The sequence below is a fragment of the Lontra canadensis genome, unplaced genomic scaffold, assembly GCF_010015895.1.
Source record: "Lontra canadensis isolate GAN:19392208 unplaced genomic scaffold, GSC_riverotter_1.0 scaffold209, whole genome shotgun sequence".
In the NCBI taxonomy this organism is placed as follows: Eukaryota; Metazoa; Chordata; class Mammalia; order Carnivora; family Mustelidae; genus Lontra; species Lontra canadensis.
In genome coordinates, this window is record NW_022631203.1 from 600,286 (window position 1) to 626,335 (window position 26,050).

The 26,050-nt window shown below is 37.5% G+C and overlaps 1 protein-coding gene across 1 annotated transcript in view; it reads right to left on the reverse strand.

The window, feature by feature from the left end:
* The window catches only part of LOC116861910 (MICOS complex subunit MIC27-like), a 552,532-nt gene that overhangs the window by 485,620 nt on the left and 40,862 nt on the right, over positions 1-26,050 (reverse strand). Inside the window, exons 6-7 of the mRNA XM_032848804.1 lie at positions 25,061-25,174; positions 24,739-24,856 (exon numbers count right to left, since the gene is read on the reverse strand). Of these exons, the coding sequence (XP_032704695.1) occupies positions 24,739-24,856; positions 25,061-25,174 (232 nt within the window). The remainder of the gene's footprint in view (positions 1-24,738; positions 24,857-25,060; positions 25,175-26,050) is intronic.

The following is a 26,050-nucleotide window of genomic DNA, read 5'->3' on the forward strand; positions in this document are numbered from 1 at the left end:
AATAATGTGGGACAAGCATGTCTGGGGGAAGGCAAAGTAAGTGTCAAGTTGTGGATGTGCTAAATTTACATTGCTAACTAAACATCTGAGTAGAAATGATGAGTAATCTGTTAGAAATGTGAGTCTCTGGAGTTCAGGAGAGATCTTGGCTGCTTTATAAATTTTATGGTACTAATTTACAGATGGCATTTAAAATTATGGAACTATGAGATCATCTAGAGCATCAGAGAAGGGGTTTAAGGAACGAGTCCTTTGGATTCTCCATTTCTTCTGAATTTAAGAAAATTAGGAGAATGTATCAGAAAAGGCTGACAAGGAATAGCCAGTCAGTGAAGTCAGAGAACCAAGAGCAAGTGGTATCCCACAAGCCAAGTGAGATTTGTTTCAAGGAAGAGGGAGTAATCACCTGTGTTAAAAGTTACTGACAGATTGCATAAGATGGAGATTGAAAATGGACTGGATTTGGCAACGTGCAGATCATTGGTGATCTTGATAAACTGATTGTGTGCCAGGTAAGATACTACATTATTTTCATGTATTATCTCACATTACCACCATGAGACAGATAATACTTTTATATTATCCTTGTTTTATAGAAAAGGACATTTTAATTTACAGACCTAAAGAAAATTTACCCATCTCACTTAGCTCATAAATGTAGCCAGGACTGAATCCAGGTTAGTCCGACTTCCAAAACAACCACCCTGACTCTTATAAAATGGGGGTTAGAGTAGTAACAATGCCATACGATTATTTTAGTATTCAATATAATAATATGAAGTGCTGCATATAATACCCTGTGTGTGGTAAGTAGGCAAGAAACAGCTATTTTTATATTTACTTTGTGATGTAAGATTAAAAACATTTCAGAAATCTGCTTTTGTTTTTCAAAATCTGATTTAAAATAATTTAGTTATATTTGGGAAACATATCTTTTTCCCAGAGAGGAATTTAATTTCCAATTTTATGAAAACAAAGGGGAAAAACAGATTTACATATAATAATTTATTTTATGCCTATCTCTTCAGAAACTTTCTATCTCATAAAGTGTCATATACCTATATGTAACTTCATTACCAAATATATCTTAAAAAACCCAGATCATAAGTAATCACTATCCATACACTCATATAGTTCTCCATAGGACAGAAACTCTTTTTTGTTAGGATAGAAATTCTTAATATGGGATCCCTTTGGGGGTCTAGGGATAGAATTCATGTGATCTATGAATTTAAGTGTAGGAAATTTGTCTTCATTTTCATTAACCTCGGACTGAAGATGAACATTTTCTTCAGTAATGAATGTAGGCAACAAATACACAATAGTATTAGGAGGACCTCAGATTTTGTCACTAACAGATATCACAAATATTTTCATATCATGCTGCAGTTGCAAATACTTTAAAATATTTACACTTACCACTACTTCAAAACTATGGCTTTTATTAGATCTGTTAGGCACTGTTGTTTAATACATTTAAAGAAGCACATATATTACCATATATTTTGTTTTATCCACTTAAAAGCATTATTCTAAGAGATCCATCACACACAAAAAGTTTAAGAAACTCATTCTGCTTGTTTCTTTCTCAAATGTATCTTTACTGCCACCTGGTGGAAGTGTTTCCTCAGTACAAGTGAAAAGCATCCTAGGAAACATTTTCTTCTTTATCAAACGTATTGCAGTAAGTGTATGACAAATATTTTATATAAGTCTGAATGTGCCTAATTTGCTTAACAATGCCAATCAGTTGACTAAGTTCTCTAACACTTCTACTTACTTCCTTAATATATATTTTTGTCCAAAGTCTAGTCATAACTTCAGCTCACCCAAATTGAAACGCTCCATTTGATCTCTACCTTTCAAAATTTATTGAAAGGCTTCAGAATTTTAATTTATCCACAGCTTATGTCAGACATTATTAACTAGAGTAATACGCACAGAGAATTACCTGTGGAGCTTTGCCTACAATCCATCTGCTTAGAGGCTTCACCTCTGAAGATTCTAATTTATAATCCTTGAGTAAAGTGAATTTTAGAAAACAAACAACTTCAGTAACTGTAACATGGATCTCTCTAGTTTAGAACCACTTAGCCTAGGTCATATGTTTTCTGCCTTTTAAAAAAGATTCATCTCCTGCTTTTTTGAGTAACTAAGGATTACAACTTTCCTCTTAGAAATTTCTTCACCCCTTGAGCTGATCAAGAGCTCTCTCCTCCCAAAGGGTTAACAGTAATAAAACTCTTCTTGAATCTCAATCTTAACCCATTAGAATGCTTTTCTTTGTACTTTATCATATTTTTAATCTTTCATTTAAAAGCTGCTTTCATACTTAGTTTTTTAGAAGATTTTAAAAAGCTGGTGTTATCTTGTTGTGATGAGCATCGGGTGTTTGTACAGAAGTGCTGAGTCACTATACTGTAAGCCTGAAATTAGTATTACACTGTATTTAACTAACTGGAATTTAAATAAAAACTTAAAAGCTGGTGTTACAACAAACAGGAAAGGATAAAGATGTTTAAAGTCATAAAATAACAATAAATTTTCTTAAATAGCCATCATGTGATATCTACTCACTGATAATTTAGTTTACAAAATTATCTCATTTATATTTTGAGCAAGTTAGATATAAAAATGGGACAGATCACTGTTAAATTTCTGAGTGAAAATCTCATTTAGTGAGCATCTCATTTAATCCTTACAACTATGTGAGAAAAACACTATTGTTCCCTTCTTTATGGATTAGAAGACAGGCTTATGGTATTAGATAATTTTTAAAGGTTTTATTTATTTATTTGACAGACAGAGATCACAAGTAGGCAGAGAGACAGGCAGAGAAAAAGGAGGAAGCAGGCTACCTGCTAAGCAGAGAGCCAATGCAGGGCTGGATCCCAGGACCCTGGGATCATGATCTGAGCCAAAGGCAGAGGCTTTAACCCACTGAGCCACCCAGGTGCCCCAGTTCTAAGGTTTTTTGTTTTGTTTTGTTTGATTCTTTAGGATTATCTATATAGAGAGGCTTAACCCACTGAGCCACCCAGGCGTACTGGTATTAGATAATTTGTCCCAAGTAAGAGAACTAGCAAATGTTGGATCTAGGATTCAGTTCCAAGACTTACACTTAAATCTGTGCTCATAATCACTACTGTTTTCCATGTCTTGGACCTTTGGGATTGCATGTGAAATGTGGAAATGATAAATACCAAAAGTATTCTGTATAATCAATTTTGAATAATATATGATAAGGATGAATAGTACTGGCATATTTCTCTCCTTTACAGGTGAACTTAGAATGATTTTCATATAATACATTAGCCATGACAAGTGGGTAAAGGGTTCTAGAATATACATGTGTGAAGAAAAAGCATGGGCTAGCAATGGTTTGGTTCCACTGTTAAGCTGTAACATGTTTCATCTCCACAAAAATATTCTTTAATTGACAGGTATTTAGAAAACTGACAGGATATATACTTGTGGGAATATGGTGAACTGTGGATTATCAGAGTCTAAAACCTGCAAACCATTCTAGAACAGAGAAAGGGGAAGATGGTGGCAGAGTAGGACACTAGGCTCACGCTGTCCCACGAATGAAACTAGGTAACTATTAAATCATCCTAAGTCACAGAAATTGACATGAAGACTGGCAGAACAAACTCTACAACTAAAGGCAGAAAGGAGGCCACATTAAAGAAAGTAAAAGGTATGGAGACTAAGGTTTGGGAGAGAAACAGATGATGGCGACTATGGTGGACAGGGAGGTACAAACTTGGAGAAGGGTGACAGACAAACGAGAGCACAGGGGAAAAAAATCTCCATAGCAAGTGGCTTAGAAAGTGAGAGGGGACAAATTTCAGAAGTGCTTGCAACCAGCTGGGCTTAAAGGTCAGTGGGCAGGGCTTGGGGAGAGCCTAGAACCACTGCTCTTAGAGAGAAGGCAGAGCAAACAGCCTGTGGACATTTAGTGTGGAAACAGTGATCTGAAGAGCACCTGGAAGCAAACTGCAGTGGTTATTTGCTCATCTCAGAGCATGTCACAGAGAGGCAGCATTCACAGAGAGATACCTCCAGGAACAAAGGAACTGGCAGGCATCAATTACCTTCCCAGCCCTTCAGCATAAACACAGAGACATCTGCAGGAACCAGCACAGCCTCCACACTACCTAAACTGGTTACACAAGGCCATGCCCCCCATGCTCTGGGGAAAGTGTCCCTCCTAGTTACACTTGCCTCAGTCCCAGTACAGAGGGCCCCTCCATGCCCAAACCCCTATCCAAACATGTGTCCCAACCAGGGAGATCTGCAGGGCCTTGGTTCTGTAGGTGGTAGCAAAAGCAGACCGGAGCACGTGTAGTTAAAACTTGCCACATTTAGGCCAAGGATAAAACACTGCCAAAAACCGGCAAAGAAAACCTCTGCAAGCAATTGCCCTGAAGAATAAAGTGGCCAGGACACAATAATAGAGCACACGCAGCACATACTGGAGACACTCCTGGAAGCACCAGGCACTGGGGAACAGGGAACACTTGGATGTCTTATTCATAAGGCCACTATCCTCCAGAACAGGAGACATAGATGACTTTCTTAACACAGAAACAGAAAAATGAAAAGACAGAGGAATTTGTCCTAAATGAAAGAACAGGACAAGACCATGACCAGAGATCTAAGTGAAACGGATATAAGTAACATGCGTGATAGAGAATTTAAATTAAAGATCAAAAGGACACTAACTGGAATTTAAAAAAATAGTGGAAGGCATAAAGAAGACTCTTAAAACAGAGATAAGGAATAACAGAGTAGAGATACAGAGCTCAATAAACAAAATGAGAAACACATTTGAGGGAATGAACACCATGCTGGGAGAAGGAGAGGAATGAATTAATGACCCAAAAGACAGAGTGATGGAAAGTAATCAACCTGAAAAAAAGAAAAATATATATATACAAAACAAGGATAGACTCAGAGAACTCAGTGACAACATCAATGTAATAGTATTCATATTATAGAGTCCCAGAAGTAGAAGAGGGAAAAAAGGGCACAGAAAATTTATTTCAGAGATAATAGATGAATATTTCCCTAATTGGGCAAGGAAAGAGATCCAGTAGACAAAGAGAACCCTCAACAAAGTCAACAAAGCAGATTCACACCAAGACATATTATAATTAAATGGCAAAATACAGTGACAGAGGATAAAAAATTAAAAGCAGCAAGACAAAAGTAGATGTTTACATACAAAGGAAACACCATCAGGCTATCAAGGGATTTATTTGCATAAACTCTGCAAGCAAAAAGAAACTGGCATGATATATTCAAAGTTTTGAATGGGAAAAATCTGCAGCCAGTAATGTTCTATTCAACAAAGCTTTAACTCAGACTACAAGGTGAGATAAAGTTTCCCAGACAAACAAAAATTAAAGGAGTTCATGATGACTAAATCAGACCTGCAAGAACTATTAAAGGGGACTCTGAGTGGAAAGGAAAGACTAAAAGTGACAGAATACAGGTAGGAAACATAAAAGCAGCAAAAACAAGTATTTCTCTAAAAAAATCAGACAAGGAACCCACAAAATAAAAAGATGTAAAATCTGAAACCATATACTTAACACAGAGAGAGAAGAGGAATAAAGAATTGGTCCAAACCATTAAATAATATAGAGCTACATGCAGAAGAAGTTATATACAAAATTGATGGTAATGACATATTAAAAAACCTGTAATAGATATGCAGAAAATCCAAAGAAATCCAAATATATCACTAAAGAAAACCAGCAAACCATGGAAGAGAGAAAGAAAAATCAGAGCAATCAGAAACAACCATAAAATAGAGAATACATTGGCAATAAATATTTATCAATAATTAGTCTGAATGTTCATGGAATAAAAGCTCCAATCAAAAGACATGGGGTATCAGAATGGATTAAAAAAATATATATAAGACCCATCTTACTACCTAAAAGAGACTCATTTTGGACCTAAAGACACCTACACATCGAAGGTGAGGGGACAGGGAAACATCTAACCTGCAAATGGATGTCAAAAGAAAGCTGGAATAACAATACTTGTATTACACAAAACATACTTTAAAGCAAAGACTGTAAGAAGAGTCAAAGAAGGGCACTATACAACCATTAAGGGGACATTTCAACAAGAAGATAGAACAACTCTAAATATTTATGTACCCAACACAGGAGCACCCAAATGCATAAAACTGTTAATAACAAACATAAAGGAAATAAAGGAAAATAATCTAATTATAGTAGTGGACTTGAACATCCCACTTAAGAGCAATGCACAGATCATCTAAAAAGAAAATCAACAAGTGAACAATGGCTTTGAATGACACACAGGACCATGTGTGTTTAGTCCATCTACTAAACCAATATATTCAGAACATTTCATCCTAAAAGAGCAGAATACACATTCTTTTCAAGTGCACATGGACTGTTTCCCAGAGTAAATTATATATGAGATCACAAAAAAGCTTTAACAAAATGAAAAAAATTGAAGCATACCACATATCTCTTCTGACCACCACACTATGAAACTAGAAGTCACCCACAAGAAAAAAAATCTGCGAAGTCCATAAATACATGGAGGTTAAATAACATGCTACTAAAGAATGAATGGGTCGATCAGGAAATTAAAAAAAGTTATAACAAAGAACATGGAAACACATTAAAACAAAAGCACAATGGTTCAAAACTTTTGGGACATGGCAAAAAGATGTTCTAAGAAGGAAGTTTATAGCAACACAGGCCTACCTCAAGAAGCAATAAAAATCTCAAATAAACAATGTAACTTTACACCAAGAAGCAGGAAAAGAGAAACAAACAATACCTCAAACCAGCAGAAAGAAGGACATGATAAAGATCAGAGCAGAAACAAATGATATACAAACTAAAAAAAAAAATAAAATAATACAAAGGGTCAATGGAACCTGGTTTCTTTGAATGAGGTGGTTCTTTGAAAAAAAATGGATAAAATTGGTAAATGTCTAGCCATCCTCATTAAGAAAAAAATGGGAAAGAACTCCAGTAAATAAAATTATAAATGAGAGAATAGAAATAAAACCAACATCATAGAAATACAATTATAAGAGAATATTAAGAAATCAATATGCTGACAAATTGGTCAACCTAGAGGACATGGATAAATTTCTAGAAAAGTATAAACTACCAAAATTGAAACAGGAAGAAATAGAACATTTGAACAGACTGATTACCATAAAAAAAAACTGAATCAGTAATCAAAAAATTCCAAACCAACAAAAGTCCAAGACCAGATGGCTTTACAAGGGCATTCTACCAAACATTTAAAAGAGGGGGAGAAGAAGCATGAGAGACTGTGGACTCTAAGAAACAAACTGAGGCTTTTGGAAGGGAGGGGGTAGAAGGATGGGTGGTGGGTATTAAAGAGGGCACGTATTGCATGGAGCACTGGGTGTGGTGTATAAACAATGAATCTTGGAACACTGAAAAGTAAAATAAAATTTAAAAAAAAATGTAATATGTTAAGTACTTTAGGAGATATTATAGAAAATAAATGTGTATAGAACAAAAAAAAGAAAAAAAGAAGAGTTCCTACCTACTCTTCTCAAACTGTTCCAAAAAATAGAAAAGGAAGGAAAACTTCCAAATTCATTCTATGAGACCAGCATTACCCTGATACCAAAACCAGATAAAGACAACCCTAACAGGGAAAATGATAGGCCATTATCTCTGATGACCACAGATGCAAAAATCATCAACAATGCTAAGAAATCTAATTCAACAATACATTAAAAATAATTCATCACAAGCAACTGGGATTTATATCTGTGCTGCAAGGGTGGTTTATTTTTCACAAATCAATCAATAGGTTCAATCACATCAATGAGAGAAAGGATAAGAAACATATTTTCATCTAAACAGATACAGAAAGAGCCTTTGACAAAGTACAACATTCATTCATGATAAAAACTCTCAACAAAGATTTAGAGGGAACAAACATCAACATTATAAAGGCAATATATGAAAAACCCACATTAACATGATAATCCACGGGGAAAAACTGAAACCTTTTCCCCTAAAAGGACCAAGACAAGGATATCCACTCTCACCACATTGATTCAACATAGCACTGGAAGTCCTAGCCACAGCAATTAGACAACAAAAAGAAATAAAAGAAAACAATTTGGTAAAGAAGTGAAACTTTAACTCTTTGCAGCTGACCTTATATTCTATACAGAAAACCCAAGAGACCCCATCAAAAAACTGCAAAATGATAAAATATTTTAGTAAAGTTGCAGAATACAAAATCAAAGTACAGAAAGCTGTTGCAATTTCTAGACACCAGTAGTGAATAAGCAGAAAGTAATTAAGGAATCAATCCTATTTTCAAATGCTCCAAAAACAAAAAGTTAGCTAGGAATAAGTTTAACCACAGAGGTGAAAGATGTATACTCTGACAACTATAGAATGCTTATAAAAGAGACTGAAGATGACACAAAGAAATAGACATTTCATGCTCATGGATGGAAGGAGAGATACTGTTAAAATGACTATACCACCCAAAGCAATTTACACATTTAATGTAATCCCTATCAAAATACCACCAGCATTTTTCACAGAACAAGAACAAACAATCCTAAAATTGTATGGAATCACAAAAGACCCCAAGTCACCAAAGCAACCTTGAAAAAGCAAACAAAGCTGGAGGCATGATAATTGCATTACAAAGCTGTAGTATTCAAACCAGTATGATAATGGCACAAAAACAGACATATAGATCAATGGAACATAATAGAAAACACAGAAATGAACCCACAACTATATGGTCAATCAATCTTCGACAAAGCAAGAAAAAGTAACCAGTGGTGTTGGGCAAACCAGAAAGTAACATGTTTAAAAGTGGTACTAGTAGAACTAGGAACACTTTGTTATATCATACAAAAAACTAAAGTCAGAGTGGATTAAAGACCTAAATGTGAGACCTGAACCCCTAAAAATCCTAGAAGAGAGTAAAGGCAATAATGTCTCAGAAATCAGCCATAGCCAACACTTTTCTAGAAAGGTACCCTGAGGCAAGGGAAAGAAATGCAATAATAAACTATGGCGAGTAAATCAATATAAAAGCCTCCTATACAATGAAGGAAATAACAAAACTAAAAGGCAACCTATTGAATGGTAGAAGACATTTGCTCATGACATTGCCAAAAAAGGGTTAGTATCTAAACCATATTAAGAACTTAATACAAGTCAAAACCTGAAAACAATGAAAAATCTAATTAAAAAATGGGTAAAAGACATGAACAGGTATTTCTCTGAAGTAGACATACTGATAACCAAAAGACACATGAAAAGATGCTCATTATCACTTGTCATCAGGGAAATCAAAACTACAATGCAGTATCAAACCTGTCAGAATGGATAAAATCAACAGCACAAGAAACAAAATGTATTGGGGAGGATATAGAGAAAACTCAACCCTATTGCACTGATGGTGGGAATGCAAACTGGGGCAGGCAGTCTGGAAAACAGTATGGAGGTTCCTTAGAGAGTTAAAAATAGAATTATGCTATGATTCAACAACTGCACTAGTGGGTATTTATCCAAAGAATATAAAAATACTAATTCAAAGGGATACAGGCACCCCTGTGTTTATAGCAGCATTATTTATAATAGCCAAGATATGGAAGCAACACATGTATCCACTGACTGATGAATGGATAAAGAAGATGTGGCAAAGGAGTAAAGATGGTGGAGGAATAGGGGGACCTTAAGTTTGTCTCATCCCTTGAACACAGCTAGATAAATATCAAATCATTCTGAACACCCAAGAAATCTGAGAACAGAACAAACTGCACATCTACAGGTAGAAAAACAGTCACCTTTGGGAAGGTAGATGTTGTGGAGAGTTGAAAAGAATTATGGGTGTGGCAGAGTGGAGGGAGCCCTGATCATTAAGAGAAAAGCAAGAGAGAAAGAGAGAGGGAGAGAAAGAAGAGTGAAAGCACAGGCAGGGGAATGCATAAGAAAAACTCTTCCCCAAAACTACTGACTGGGAAAATGAGAGGGGTTAACTACTCTAAGTTTTTATAAGCAGCAGAGCTCAAAGTCAAATTAGAAGTCTGCACTATCACTGGGGTCATGCTTGGTGGGTTTAGTGATGCTCCAGTAGGGAAGGAAGGCTGAGACCCAGAAGCAGGCAGCATGGTCTGAGGATCCAATGGGTCACATGATGAGAAAGTTCCCATTCCTGCAGTGCATCTGAGAGTGGTGTCACGGCATCTCTGGGGACAAAAGAGCTGGCGGCACCAATGTGCTGCCCTGCTCACTAGCACAGGAACAAAGATACCAGCTGCGGACAGCAAACCTTGGCACCAGCCTCTTGGTGTGCTTTACATAAACTCTGAACCACTGCACAGTCATGCTACTGCTTTTCTGGGACAGACCAGAACAGGGCACAACACAGCTAAACCCTCCCCCAGAGTATCAGTATAGGTCCACACCGAGTGGGTACCTAAAATTTGGAGTTTTGAAACCCAGCTACAGGCCCGAGATAAAACACAGGGGTACTGTGGCACCTAGCAGGCAGACAGCTCAGACATCCCCAGAGAGAGTAAAGGCAAGGATCTTAAGGAATCTGGTGAGACACAAGAGGCGATTGTCTGCTCTTCAGTGAGGGCTTCCTGAGGAGTGGCAGGTGTGAACTCCCTGCTCCAGGGAAAGGAGAGGAGGGTGACCCTCCCACTCATCCTTCCTCCACCCATTAGCACTGACTGACTTCAGAGAGCAACATAGCGCCACTCAGTGGAGGCCAGAGCTGCTTACACCAAGCCCCATCCCCTAGTGCCCCCTAGTGCATTTCCACTAGGGCAAGTGTGGATGAGAATCAGTGCAGTAGGGCCTTCCCCTAGAAGATCAGCACAAACCCCTTGCACGCACCAAGTCTACCAATTCACAGAGTGCAGCAAAGCTTTAGTTTTAAGGGAAATGGGATCTACCTTTTTTTTTTTTCATCTAGCTTCTTTTAATAAGCAGACCAAAACACACCTATTTAAACCTTGCCACACAGTAGACATGGTCTAAACATCCCTCACTGCAGGCAAGGAGAAACTGCAGAGGACTGCCCTGAGGAAAGGAACAACAAAAACACAAGAGCAGAGCACACACTCTGAAACACCTCCTGAAGCACTAGGTCCAAGACAGTATAGGACCTCTTCTTAAAATAGCCATTACTCTCAGGAGCAGCAATAGAACAGGCTTTCCTAACAATAAAAAAATCAAAACAAAACAAAACAAAACAAAAAAACTAACAGTGACCTAGACAAAAATGACACTATGGAGGAATATACCCCAAAAGAAAGAACAGGAGGAAATGATGGCCAGGGATTTAATCAATACAGATATAAGTACGATGCCTGAACCATAATTTGAAATAATGATTATATGGATCCTAGCTAGGCTTGAGAAAAGCACAGAAGACACTAGAGAATCCCTTACAACAGAGATAAAAGAACTATAAACTAGTCAAGCCAAAATTTAAAATGCTATAATCAAGAGGACAGTCTGACAGGATACAATGATAAGAATGGACAAACCAGAGGAATCAGTAATACAGAAGATAAAATTATGGAAAATAATGAAACTGAAAAGAAGAGGTAATAAAAAGGTACTGGACCACGAATGTAGACATAGGGAATTCAGTGACTCCTTAAAATGTAATAATAGTCATAGCAAAGGAGTCCAAGAAGTAGAGAAACAAGGAAATGCAGGTTTATTTGTGCAAAGTATAACTGAAAACTTCCCTAATCAGGGGTAGGAAACAGACACTGAAATTTAAGAAACACAAAGAACTCCCATTATACATTCAGTATACATATGCATATACACTATACATTCACAATATACACAGAGAAGGAAAGAATCCTTAAACAACAAGGGAACACAGGTCAGGTTTGCAGCAGACCTGGCCACAGAAATATCGTAGGGCAGAAGACAGTGGTGTGATATATTCAAAGTGCTGAATGGGAAAAATACGCAGCCAAGAATACTTATACAGGAAACCTGTCATTCAGAATAAACAAACAGTAACAACAAAGAACAGAAGAAACAAACAAACAAACAAAAAAAAGAGTTTGTAACCACTAAACCAGCCCTGCAAGAAAAATTAAAGGGAACACTCTGAGTAGGGAAAAAGATGACATGAAGAAACAAAGACTAGAAAGGAAATGAGAGCACCACCAGAAACACCAATTTACAGATAACATGATGGCACTAAATTCATATCTACCAATAATCACAATGAATGTAAATGGATTAAATGCTCCAATCAAAAGACATAGGGTATCAGAATGGATTAAAAAAAAAGACCCTTATATATGCTGCCTACAGAAAACTCATTTTATACCTAAAGCCACCTGGAGATTGAAAGGGGATGGGGGGGGAGACAAGATGGCAGGGAAGTAGGAAGAGACACCGTTTCAACCTGTACCATAAAGTGAGCTGATTACCTACCAAAGAATTCCGATCACCCATGAAATCAGCCTGAGATCAGAATTATACAAGTCTGGATCTCTACAGGGGCAGAAGACGCCAGTGGGCAGGTAAAGCAGAGTGGGAACGTCAGACTGATATCAGAACATAAACAAAAGGGGGAGGGAGCCACCAGAGGGAACCGATTGGAAAGTAATACCCCTAATACGAGAGCGCCCTGCGTGTGGGGACCAGCATTAACTTGGAGACTGGTTGAAAGCACTCAAAAAGAGCAAAAGATCACGGGGGGGGGGGATTGTGGGAATCGGGGTGGCTAGGGACAGGAACTTAAGTCCCCGGACCCAGGACAGCTTCCCCTGGCGCTGACGCAGAGAGAGTGTGGCGGAGAAAGCAGGGCTTGGTCCCGGAGCCGCCAGCCTGCCCAAGAATGCGTGGGGTCTGGCTCCTGTGAGGGGCTGGGAGCCTTGGCAGACGGCAGAACGCCGAGCCTTGCTAACAGAGCCTGAGACACGTGCACCCCTCACCCTCCCCTGAGAGAGGTGCGTGAAGGCCAAGCCCAGCGCTTTTAGACCCACGTCATTATTTCAGAGCCTAAGAAGCGTGCGCGCCCCACACCCTCCCCTGTGAGAGATGCACGCAAGCCCGGTGCTCTTAGACCCAGAAAGACCAGGCACTCCCAGCCCGGGCCAGCGGGAAAATCTCAGTGTGCGATCACTGCTTGGAACCTCTCTGGCAGTCTGCAGCTGCCCTGACAGCCACCGCTGCCGTGGTTTTGGGTACAAGCAGAAGATCCTGCGTCCCCAGGGACCGCGAATCGGAACCTGCTCTGCCAGCCACCAAGGGGGAATTTATATGGGCTCTGCAGCACGCCACAGGGGAGCAGACTGAGGCTTCTCTCTGAGAGGGAGGTCAGGGTGCAGTCTGCTTTCCTCTAAACCTACAAAAACCATCAAAAGCTGTCAAGGCGAGAGAAAAAAAGTGAACATAAAAACCTCCAGAGAACAAAAGCCTGAAAAAACCGGTTTCCTCAGAGTCCACCCCCTTGAGGGGGGTGGGAGGACTTAACTCAGGGAACAACATTGACTGAAAACCCACGTGGCAGGCCCCTCCCCCAGAAAACCAACCAGGAAAGAAAAAGAAAAAAAAAAAAAGACTACAAGTGAACAACCACCACTACTTCATAGATACAACTTTTATTTTTAACTCGTTACGACTATTCTGGTTCATTTTTTTATATAGATAATTTTTTAACCTATTTACCATCACAATGAGATGTCCAGTACATCAAATTCCATAATAACCTTCTAACCTGAACTTTTTGATACATACACCTGTGTTTTTCTTTTGCATTTCTATATTTTTTTCTAAATTTTAGTTTAGTTTAGTCTAGTTTATTCCTTTTTTATTTTTATTTTCTAATATTCATATAGAGTTAAACTTCAAGGGAATTCCCCTTTCCCCAATCAATGCTACCCCTATAGGTACACCAATTTTTAATCCCCCTTTACCTTAGGAGAGTTGAGTCCTTTAACAAAGATATCAAGATACATCCAGGAAGAATCAAAACAACCTTACTCGCCCACACTGAGAATTTATAACCAGTCTCCCATCTTTTTCTTCCACCAGTGTTTCTGTGTTTTGTGTTTGTCCTGATAGTATATAAATCTTATACGTGGGGTTCTTTTTGACGAGGTTCTTTCTTTATTTGCTTATATATATATTTTTTTTTCTCTTGTCATATACTTTTATCAGTCTTTTTGTTTGTCTGTTTTTGTTTCTATACTTCATTAATCTTACCTTGGGGCCCATTTGGGCTGAACCTTCCCTTTTATCTTCCCCTTTTTTTTTCCTGTTTCTCTCTCTCTCTTTTTTCTTTTTCTTTTCTTTTTTCTCTCATTTGGGTGGGGAATCCTGATTGCTCAGAAGCGTTCCAGGGTGCACCTTGACTGCACCACAGTTGATACATCCAGCTACATCCGATCAGTCATCTCTCACCAAAATGACTAGGAGGAGGAATGCCCAACAGAAGAAAAATACAGAGGATGGGCCTTCTTCAACAGAGCTAACGGCTATCAACATAGACAATATGTCGGAAAGAGAATTCAGGCTAACAATTATCCAGGTAATAGCTAGGTTGGAGAAAGCCATGGATGACCAAACGGAATTGATTAGTGCAGAACTGAAAGCCACCAGGGATGATGTTGACAATGTTAGGGTAGAACTGAAAGCCCCCAGGGATGAGGTTCACAATGCTCTCAATGAGTTCCAACCTAATCTAAATTCTCTAAAAGCTAAGGTAACTGAGACAGAAGATAGAATTAGTGATCTGGAGGACAAACAGAGAGAAAGGATCAGGAAGAAGCCTGGAACAAACAGCTTAGAAGCCAGGAAAACAGAATCAGAGAAATAAATGATGCCATGAAACGTTCCAACGTCAGAATTATTGGAATCCCTGAAGGGGAGGACAAAGAAAGAAGTCTAGAAGATATAGTGGAACAAGTTCTACATGTAAATTTTCCCAATCTCGCTAATGGAACCAGCGTTCATATACTAGAGGCAGAACGGTCTCTCCCCAAGATTATAGATTCCAAAAAAAATCAAGGCACCTGATAGTCAAATTGAGGAATCATAATTGTAGATACAATCTCTTGAAAACCACTAGGACAAAGAGGCTCCTTACTTACAGAGGAAAGCCCATCAGAATAATGTCAGACCTGTTCACAGAGACCTAAGCCAGAAAGGGCTGGCAAGATATATTCAGGGCACTAAATGAGAAGAACATGCAGCCAAGAATACTTTATCCAGCAAGACTGACATTCAAAATGGATGGAGAGACAAAGAGTTTCCAAGACTGGCAAAGCTTAAAGGACTACGCGATCACCAAGTCGACACTGCAGGAAATATTAAGGGGTGTTCTATAAGAGAAAAAATCCTAAGAATAGCACTGAACAGAACTATAGAGACAATCTACAGAAAGAAAGACTTCAAAGGTAACACGATGTCAATAAAAACATATCTATCAATAATCACTCTCAATGTGAATGCCCTAAATGCGCCCATAAAACGACACAGGGTTGCAGATTGGATAAAATGACAGGATCCATCCATATGTTGTCTACAAGAGACCCATTTTGAACCTAAAGATACACCCAGACTGAAAGTGAAGGGATGGAGAAGCATCTTTCATGCCAATGGGCCTCAAAAGAAGGCCGGGGTAGTGATTCTCATATCAGATAAATTAGATTTTAAACTAAAGACTGTAGTCAGAGATACAGAAGGACACTACATCATTCTTAAAGGGACTATCCACCAAGATGATCTAACAATTGTAAATATCTATGGCCCCAATATGGGAGCAGCCAATTACATAAGAAAACTGTTAATCAAGATAGAGTCATATTCATATGAATACATTAATATTAGGAGATCTTAACATGCCTCTCTCAGTAATGGACAGATCATTGAAGCAGAAAAACAATAAAGAAACAAGAGCATTGAATGACACATTGGACCAGATAGACCTCACAGATATATACAGAACATTCCACCCTAAAACAACAGAATACTCATTCTTCTCAAGTGCACATGGAACCTTCTCAAGAATAGACCACACACTGGGTCACAAATCAGGACTCAACCAATACCAAAAGACTGACATTATTCCCTGCATATTCTCAGATCACAATGCTATGAAACTGAAGTTCAAACACAAGGAAAAGTTCGGAAGGAACTCAAACACCTGGAAGCTAAAGACCACCTTGCTTAAGAATGGTGGGATCAACCAGGAGATCAAAGAAGAACTTAAACAATTCATGGAAACCAATGAGAATGAAGACACTTCGGTCCAAAACCTATGGGATACAGCAAAGGCAGTCCTAAGGGGGAAATACCTAGCCATCCAAGCCTCCCTCAAAAATATTGAAAAATCCAGAATACACCAGCTGTCTCTACACCTTAAAGAACTGTAGAATCAACAACAAATCAAACCAACTCCACACATAAGAAGGGAAATAATCAAGATTAGAGCAGAGATCAATGAGGTAGAAACCAGAGATACAGTAGAACGTATCAATGAAACTAGAAGCTGGTTTCTTGAAAGAATCAATAAGATTGATAAACCATTGGCCACACTAATCCAAAAGAAAAGAGAGAAAGCCCAAATTAATAAAATTATGGATAAAAAGGGAAAGATCACAACTAACACCAAGGAAGTAGAAACAATCATCAGAAGTTATTATCAACAGTTATATGCCAATAAGCTAAGCAACCTAGATGAAATGGATGCATTCCTGGAAAACTATAAACTCCTAAAATTGAACCAGGAAGAAATCGACAACCTGAATAGGCCGATATCTAGTAACGAGATTGAAGCAGTGATCAAAAACCTCCCAAAAAACAAGAGTCCAGGACCTGGCGGATTCCCTGGGGAATTCTACCAAGCTTTCAAAGAAGAAATAACACCTATTCTTCTGAAGCTGTTCCAAAAAATTGAAGCACAAGGAAAACTTCCAGACTCTATGAAGCTAGCATTACCCTGATCCCCAAACCAGGCAAAGAGCCCACCAAAAAGGAGAATTTCAGACCAATATCACGGATGAATATGGATGCTAAGATTCTCAACAAGATCCTAGCAAACAGGATCCAACAGCACATTAAAAAGATTACCCACCATGACCAAATGGGATTCATCCCTGGGCTACAAGGATGGTTCAACATTCGCAAATCAATCAATGTGATAGAACAAATCAATAAGAGAAGAGAGAAGAACCACATGGTCCTCTCAATTGATGCAGAAAAAGCATTTGACAAAATCCAGCATCCGTTCCTGATTAAAACACTTCAAAGTATAGGGATAGGGAACATTCCTGAACTTCATAAAATCTATCTATGAAAGACCCATAGCAAATATCATCCTCAATGGGAAAAACTTGCAGCCCTCCTGTTGAGATCAGGAACATGACAAGGATGCCCACTCTCACCACTCATGTTCAACATAGTATTAGAAGTCCTAGCAACAGCAATCAGACAACAAAGAGAAATAAAAGGTATCCAAATTGGCAATGAAGAAGTCAAACTCTCTCTCTTTGCAGATGACATGATTCTTTATATGGAAAACCCAAAAGACTCCACCTCCAAACTACTAGAACTCATATAGCAATTCAGTAACGTGGCAGGATACAAAGTCCATGTACAGAAATCAGTGGCTTTCTTATACACTGACAATGAAAATACAGAAAGGGAAATTAGAGAATCGATTCCATTTACTATAGCACCAAGAACCATAAGATACCTGGGAATAAACTTAACCAAAGAGGTAAAGGAACTGTACTCGAGGAACTACAGAACACTCATGAAAGAAATTGAAGAAGACACAAAAAGATGGAAGACCAATCCATGCTCTTGGATCAGAAGAATAATCATTGTTAAAATGTCTATACTGCCTAGAGCAATCTATACTTTTAATGCCATTCCGATCAAAATTCCACGAGTATTTTTCAAAGAGCTGGAGCAAATAATCCTAAAATTTGTATGGAATCAGAAGAGACCCCGAAATGCTAAGGAAATGTTGAAAAACAAAAATAAAACGGGGGGCATCACGTTACCTGATTTCAAGCTTTACTACAAAGCTGTGATCAAAAAGACAGCATGGTACTGGCATAGAAACAGACACTTACACCAGTGGAACAGAGTAGAGAGCCCAGATATGGACCCTCAACTCTATGGGCAAATGATCTTCGACAAAGCAGGAAAAAATATCCAGTGGAAAAAAGACAGTCTCTTCAATAAATGGTGCTGGGACAACTGGACAGCTATATGTAGAAGAATGAAAATTGACCACTTCTTACACCGTACACAAAGATAAACTCAAAATGGATAAAAGACCTCAACGTGAGACAGGAATCCATCAGAATCCTAGAGGAGAACATAAGCAGTAACCTGTTCGATATCAGCCACAGTAACTTCTTTCAAGATATGTCTCCAAAGGCAAAGGAAACAAAAGCGAAAATGAACTTTTGGGACTTCATCAAGATCAAAAGCTTCTGCACAGCAAAGCAAACAGTCAACAAAACAAAGAGGCAACCCTTGGAATGGGAGAAGGTATTTGCAAATGACAGTACAGAAAAAAGGTTGATATCCAGGATCTATAAAGAACTCCTCAAACTCAACACACACAAAACAGACAATCATATCAAAAAATGGGCAGAAGATATGAGCAGACACTTCTCCAATGAAGACATACAAATGGCTATCAGACACATGAAAAAAATGTTCATCATCACTAGCCATCAGGGAGATTCAAATTAAAACCTCATTGAGATACCACCTTACACCAGTTAGAATGGCCAAAATTAGCAAGACAGGATACAACATGTGTTAGAGAGGATGTGGTGAAAGGGGAACCCTCTTACACTGTTGGTGGAAATGCAAGTTGGTGCAGCCACTTTGGAGAACAGTGTGGAGATTCCTCAAGAATTTAAAAATAGAGCTTCCCTATGATCCTGCAGTTGCACTAATGGGTATTTTCCCCAAAGATATATATGTAATGAAAAGAAGGGCCATCTGTACCCCAATGTTTATAGCAGCAATGGCCACAGTCGCCAAAACTGTGGAAAAAACCAAGATGCCCTTCAATGGACAAATGGATAAGGAAGATGTGGTCCATATACACTATGGAGTATTATGCCTCCATCAGAAAGGATGAATACCCAACTTTTGTAGCAACATGGACAGGACTGGAAGAGATTATGCTGAGTGAAATAAGTCAAGCAGAGAGAGTCAATTATCATATGGTTTCCCTTATTTGTGGAGCATAACAAATAGCATGGAGGACAAGGGGAGATGGAGAGGAGAAGGAAGTTGGGGGAAATTGGAAGGGGAGGTGACCCATGAGAGACTATGGACTCTGAAAAACAATCTGAGGGTTTTGAAGGGGTGGGGGGTGGGCGGTTGGGGGAACAAGGCGGTGGGTATTAGAGAGGGCGAGGATTGCATGGAGCACTGGGTGTGGTGCAAAAACAATGAATACTGTTACACTGAAAATAAATAAATGATTTAAAAAAAAAGAAAGTAAGGGGATGAAGAACTATCTATTATGTTAATGGATGTCAAAAGAAAGCCAGAATAGCCATGCATTTTTTAGACAAACTAGATTTTAAAGCAAAGACTGTAACAAGAAGAAGGGTATTATATCAAAATTAAAGGGTCTATCCATCAAGAAGATCTAACAATTATAAATAATTATACCTCCAAATAGAGAGCATGCAAATATATAAATCAATTAATAACAAAGACACCGAATCTCACTGATAATAATATAATAATAGCTGGGGATATTAACACTCCACTCTTACAGCAATGGACAGATCACCTAAGCAGAAAATCAAGGAAACAATGGTTCTGAATGAAACACTAGACAGATGGGCTAAACAGATATATTCAGAACATTTCATCCTAAAGCACTAAAATACACAAATTCTTTTCAAGTGTACATGGAACATTTTCCAGAACAGATCACACACTGGATCAAAAATCAGGCTTCAACAAGTACAAAAAGACTGAGATCACACCATGCATAGTTTCAGAACACAACACAATGAAACTTGAAGTCAATCACGAGAAAAAATTTGGAAAGACAACAAATACATGAATGTTAAAGAACATCCTATTAAAGAATGGCTTAGCCAGGAAATTAAAGAAGAAATAAAGAAAATGAAAACACGACAGCCCAAAACATTTCAGATGCAGTAAAGGTGGTCCTAAGAGGTAAGTAGAATATAGCAATGCAGGCTTACCGAAAGAAGGAACAAAAGTCTCAAATGTATAACCTAATCTTATACATAAAGGCACTAGGAAAGGAACAGCAAATAAATCATAAAGCCAGAAGAAGAAGGGAAATAATAAATTAGACCAGAAATAAATGTTATTCAGATAAATAAACGTTATACAGATCAATGAAACTAAGAGCTGGTACTTTGAAAGAAGTAATAAAATTGATAAACCGTAGCCAGACTTATCAAAAAGAAAAAAGAAAATGACTGAAATAAATAAAATCATGAATGAGGGAGGAGAGATCACAACCAACACAAAAAATATAAACAATTTCAAGAGAGTATTATGAAAAATTATATGCCAACAAACTGGGAAATCTGGAAGACATGAACAAATAATTAGAAACATACAAAATACCAAAACTGAAACAAGAACAATTAGAAAATTTGAACAGACTCATAGCCAGCAAACAAATTGAATCAGCAATCAAAAGTTTCCCAGCAAACAAAATGCAGAGTCAGATGGCTTCCCAGCAGATTTATACCAGATATTTAAAGTAGAGTTAATATATATTCTTCTCAAACCATTCTAAAAAAGCAGAAATGGAAGGAAAACTTCCAAACATTCTACAAGGCCAGCATTACCTTGATTCCAAAACCAGACAAAGACCCCACCAAAAAGGAGAATTACCCGCCAATATTCCTGATGAACATGGATGTAAAAATTCTCAACAAGATGCTAGCAATTCACATCCAGCAGTATATTAAAAGAATTATTCACCACAATCAAGTGGGATTTATTTCTGGGCTTCAGGGGTGTTCAACAATAGCAAAACAATCAATGCAATATACCACCTTAATAAAAGAAAGGATAAGAACCATATGATCCTCTCAATAGATGTAGAAAAAACATTTCACAAAATGCAGAATCAATTTTTGATAAAAATCCTCTACTATGTAGGGATGGGGCAACATACTTCAGCATCATAAAAGCAATATACAAAAGACCCACAGCCAATATCATCGTCAGTAGGGAAATACTGAGAGCTTTTCCTCTACAGTCAGGAACAAGACAGAAATGTCCAGTCTCACAATTGCTATTTAACATAGTACTGGAAGTCAGCCTCAGCAGTCAGAAAACAAAAAGAAATAAAAAGCATCCAAACTGGCAAAGAAGAGTCAAACGTTCACTATTTGCAGATGACATGACACTCTATGCAGAAAACCCAAAAGATTCCACCAAAATATTGGTAGAACTAATACATCAATTCAGCAATGACACAGGTTAAAAATTCAATGTACAGAAATCCGCTGCATTTCTATAATCCAATTATGAAGCAGCAGAAAGACAAAGCAATCAGTCCCACTTATAATTGCAACAAAAACCGTAAGATTCCTAGGAATAAACCTAACCAAAGAGGTAAAAAATACCCTGAAAACTACAGAACACTTATGAAAGAAACTGAAAAGGATAGGAAGAAGTGGAAAAACATTCCATGCTCAAGGACTGGAAGAACAAATATTTTTAAAATGTCTATAGTACCGAAAGCAATCTGCACATTTAAGGCAATCCCTATCAAAACACCACCAGTATTTTTCACAGAGCTAGAACAAACAATCCTAAAATGTGTATGGAAACACAAAACACTCAAAATAGCAAAAGCAATCCTGAAAAAGAAGAGCAAAGCTAGAGGCCTCATGATTCCAGACTTTAAACTATATTACAAAGTTGTAGTTATCAAGACAGTATGGTACTGAGACAAAAACAGATCTGAAGATCAGTGGAACAGAAAAGAAAACCAAGAAATGGAGCAACAATTATATGGTCAATTAATCTTGACAAAGCAAGAATATCCAATGGAAAAAGTCTCGGGGTGCCTGGGTGGCTCAGTCAGTTGGATGTCCAACTCTTGATTTTGGCTCAGGTCATGATCTCAGGGTCATGGTATCAAGCCCCATGTCAGGCTCCATGTATAGACCCTGCTTAAGATTCTCTCTCTCCTTTTCCCCTTCATCCCTGCTAGTGTTCCCACTCAAAAAAAAAAAAAAGTCTCTTCAAGAAGTGATGCTGGGAAAACTGGGCAGCCATATGCAGAAGAATGACTGGACTAGTTTCTTACACCATACATAAAAATAAACCCGAAATAAAGACCTAAACGTAAGACAGGAAACCATCAGATTCCTAGAGAAGAACACAGCAGAAACCTCTTTGACCTGGCTGTAGTAACTTATTATCAGACACAGCTCCAGAGGCAAGGGAAACAAAAGCAGAAATGAACTATAGGGACTTCCTCAAGATAAAAAGCTTCTGCACAGCAAAGGAAACTATCAAGAAAACTAAAATGCAGCCTTCAGAATCAGAGAAGATAGCTGCAAATAACACACCCGATGAAAGGTTAGTATCCAAAATCTATAAAGAAATATCCAACTCAACACCAAAAAAACAAACAACAAAGTTAAGAAATGGGTAGGAAGACATGAATAAACATGTTTCCAAAGAAGACATACAGATGGCTAACAGGCATATGAAAAGATACTCAACATCACTCATCATCAGGGAAATACAAATCAAAACCACAATGAAGTACCACTTCAGACCTGTCAGAATGGCTAACTTTAAGAACACAGGAAACAACAGATGTCAGCAAGGATGTGGAGAAGGTGGAACCATGTTACACCATTGGTGGGAATCCAAACTGGTGCAGTCATTCTGGAAAATAGTATGGAGGTTCCTCACCAAATTAAAAATAGAGCTACCCACAACCCAGCAATTGCACTACTAGGAATTTACCCAAAGAATACAAATACCACTACTAGGTATTAACCCAAAGGATACAAAAATACAGATTTGAAGGGGTACATGCACCACAATGTTTTTAACAGCATTATCAGTGGCAGTCAAAACACGGAAATAGCCCAAATGTCCATCAATACACACACACACATACACACACATCTCCTTTACATATAATCTATCTAATCTATCTATATCTGCATGGATGCCAGAAAAAAAAAAGAAAACAGAAAAAGAGGGACAAGCTAGGAAACAGACTCTTAACTCCTGAGGACAAATTGATGGTTACCAGAGGGGAGGATGGTGAGGGATTGGTGAAAGAGCTGTTTCTCAAAACAAGAGTATACTTGTTTTGATGAGCACAGGGTGTTCTCTGGCAGAGCTGAATCACTGTGTTGTACACCTGAAACTAATATAACACTGTATGCTAACTGTACCAGAATTGAAAATAAATAATAAAAAAGTAAATACTGTAAACCATCATATTAGAAATGAGAGGTGACAGGAGAACACTGTAAAACTCCTATCAGGTTTGTTACTCAGTGACAGGTTTTGTAAAAATTAAAATAGGGGAGGTAGCTGAAATTAGAGACTAAACTCTGTACTATATATACTGTATATATCAGATATCTATATTGTATATAGGTAACCTATATACAATAGAAAGAGCTTGGACTTTGGTATTTGAAAAAGCTAGGCTATGAATACATCTCTACTCCTCATAAGCTACATGACTTTGGGCAAGTTACTTAAGCTTCCTGAGTCTCAAGCTGTTCATTGTGCAATGATTATAATTACATATGCACAAGAGTTGTTTGTTTTGTTTTGCCTTTTGGGTGAGAATTGAATAACACAGGATATATTTATAGCTCTTAATACCACAGTAGGCACTCTGTAAAGGGCAGATATTATCATTATTTTCTACTTCCTTATCTCTGAGTTGGTCTTACTTCCTTTGCGATAAAACAATGGGTAGTACCATTCACATTGCACAGACAGATAATCCTGTATAACCTAGTGACTGCTGAGTTTCTGTGAATACACTCCTAAAATGGTATTAAACACTGTTACCTTCTCAATGATTACAATAAAACTATGGGAATATTTGCGTAGAAAGTACAACTGTCACTATTTGGTCTCAAAAAGTACAAATTGCCAGTATCTAATATTAAAAAAAAAGTTATTAGTATTATAATTGGTGTTATTTTATTATTTCATGCTGAATGTTTTCCTAGTACCTACACTAAATATAAGTGATGGTGGAAACTAAGACTGATAGGGGTAAATAGCACAAGAAATGGAAAGATAATATTTCTTCTATGTAGATATGACTCATACTTATAGCCTTACTTATAGTCTATGTAGATATGACTCACACTATAGAACCTAGAAAGGCATACTTTCCACCACATAATTGCAAAGCTCACATTTATAAAGTGATATTAAATCCTTCCCTCACCCAACCCACCAGTGCTACTCCACACTCCTATATGCAAAGATTGGTATTATGAACAATATGGCAATTAGAAAAAGTCCCAAGTATACCAGTATCTCATAATCTAAAAAGATATATAGACTACAGATATGAGAAAGAAAAAACATTTATGTAGAAAGCACTTACATAAGTTCAAACTATACCTAATAATACTACAAAATTACTTAGGAAAAGAATGAAAATAAAATTGAATTATTTCAAACTAACCTGAGGTGGATTCTGATTTTGTCTTTGTTCCAGAGCTGAGTTCTGCTGGCAAGGAAACTGAGTATTTCAGGTTGTCAGTTGTTTTTGCTGGTATTTCTAGTGTAGCAGAATTTTCTAGCTGTTTACCAAAAAGATTTTTCCTTCATAAGTAAATCATTTTGCCAAAACAATAAAACATCCTAAAAATGTATAGTATGCAAAGATACTATGTCCTTCATCTCCTTTCATTCTCGACCTCTGACAGTGACTCCTATTATAAGCCAATCCCTCACCCCAACCAATGAAACTCAATGTCTACCTTTTTGTTCCATTTAAACTCTACCTTAGATTTTTCTTTAGGTTTAGGAAGTGATTCTTCTTTGTTGCTTTTTGTCCACAATGATTTAACTGCTTCATAAATTTGCTGGCTTACAGTATATGCCTTTTCCCCAGTTACCTAATTAAAACAAGAAATGAATCAAATAAGATATATTTTTAAAAGCCAAAATAACAAATATCAGAAAAATTATGTCAGGAATTTTATGTGAACACTCAGGTCAGAATCAATAATAAAGACATAGATCTTTAGATCATGTAACAGAAAAACCCATTTTTTTCAATCTTATATGAAAAATCATTTGCTTCATGTAAAAGGCTAAAAAATGTAGAGCTAAGACAACACCAAGAGTGAATCCTAAAGTAAACTATGAATTTGGGTGATAATGTGTCAACGTAGGCTTATCAATTGCAACAAATGTACCATTCTAATGGGGGATGTGGAAAACAGACGCAAATAATGGAGGATGCTAAGCATATGTGGGAATAGGGGGTGCACAGGAAATCTCTGTACCTTCTGCTTAATTTTGTTGTGAACCTAAAACTGCTCTTAGAAAAATAAATTCTTAAAAACGTATAGTTTGCATTCACACTGCAATATGTGAATTTAAAACTATGCCTATTTAACAGAAGTTTGGGAAAGACAGCTTGAGATAATAAACTGAGAAAATAAGATTCTAAGATGCTACAAAGTTAATACTTTTGTTCAAATTTTTATGGTGCTTTCCCCTGTCATAAAGTATTAATGTATTTCTCCAGAGAATAATATTCTCTTTTGGTAGAAACATAAAATACAAAATGAACTACAAACACACCAAAGCAGAGGCAAGGATGGTGAGTGACTTCCTAAAGCTGCTGTTACGTTCAGATTTCTTTCCCTTTAAAAATCTCCTGATTCCTTCTTTCTATTCTTTCCCCATCCTTTTGTTCCCTATGGCTAAAGTAATTTCAATAGCTATTGACTTTTCAAGTTTTAAAGAGGTTTTGGAAGATTTTC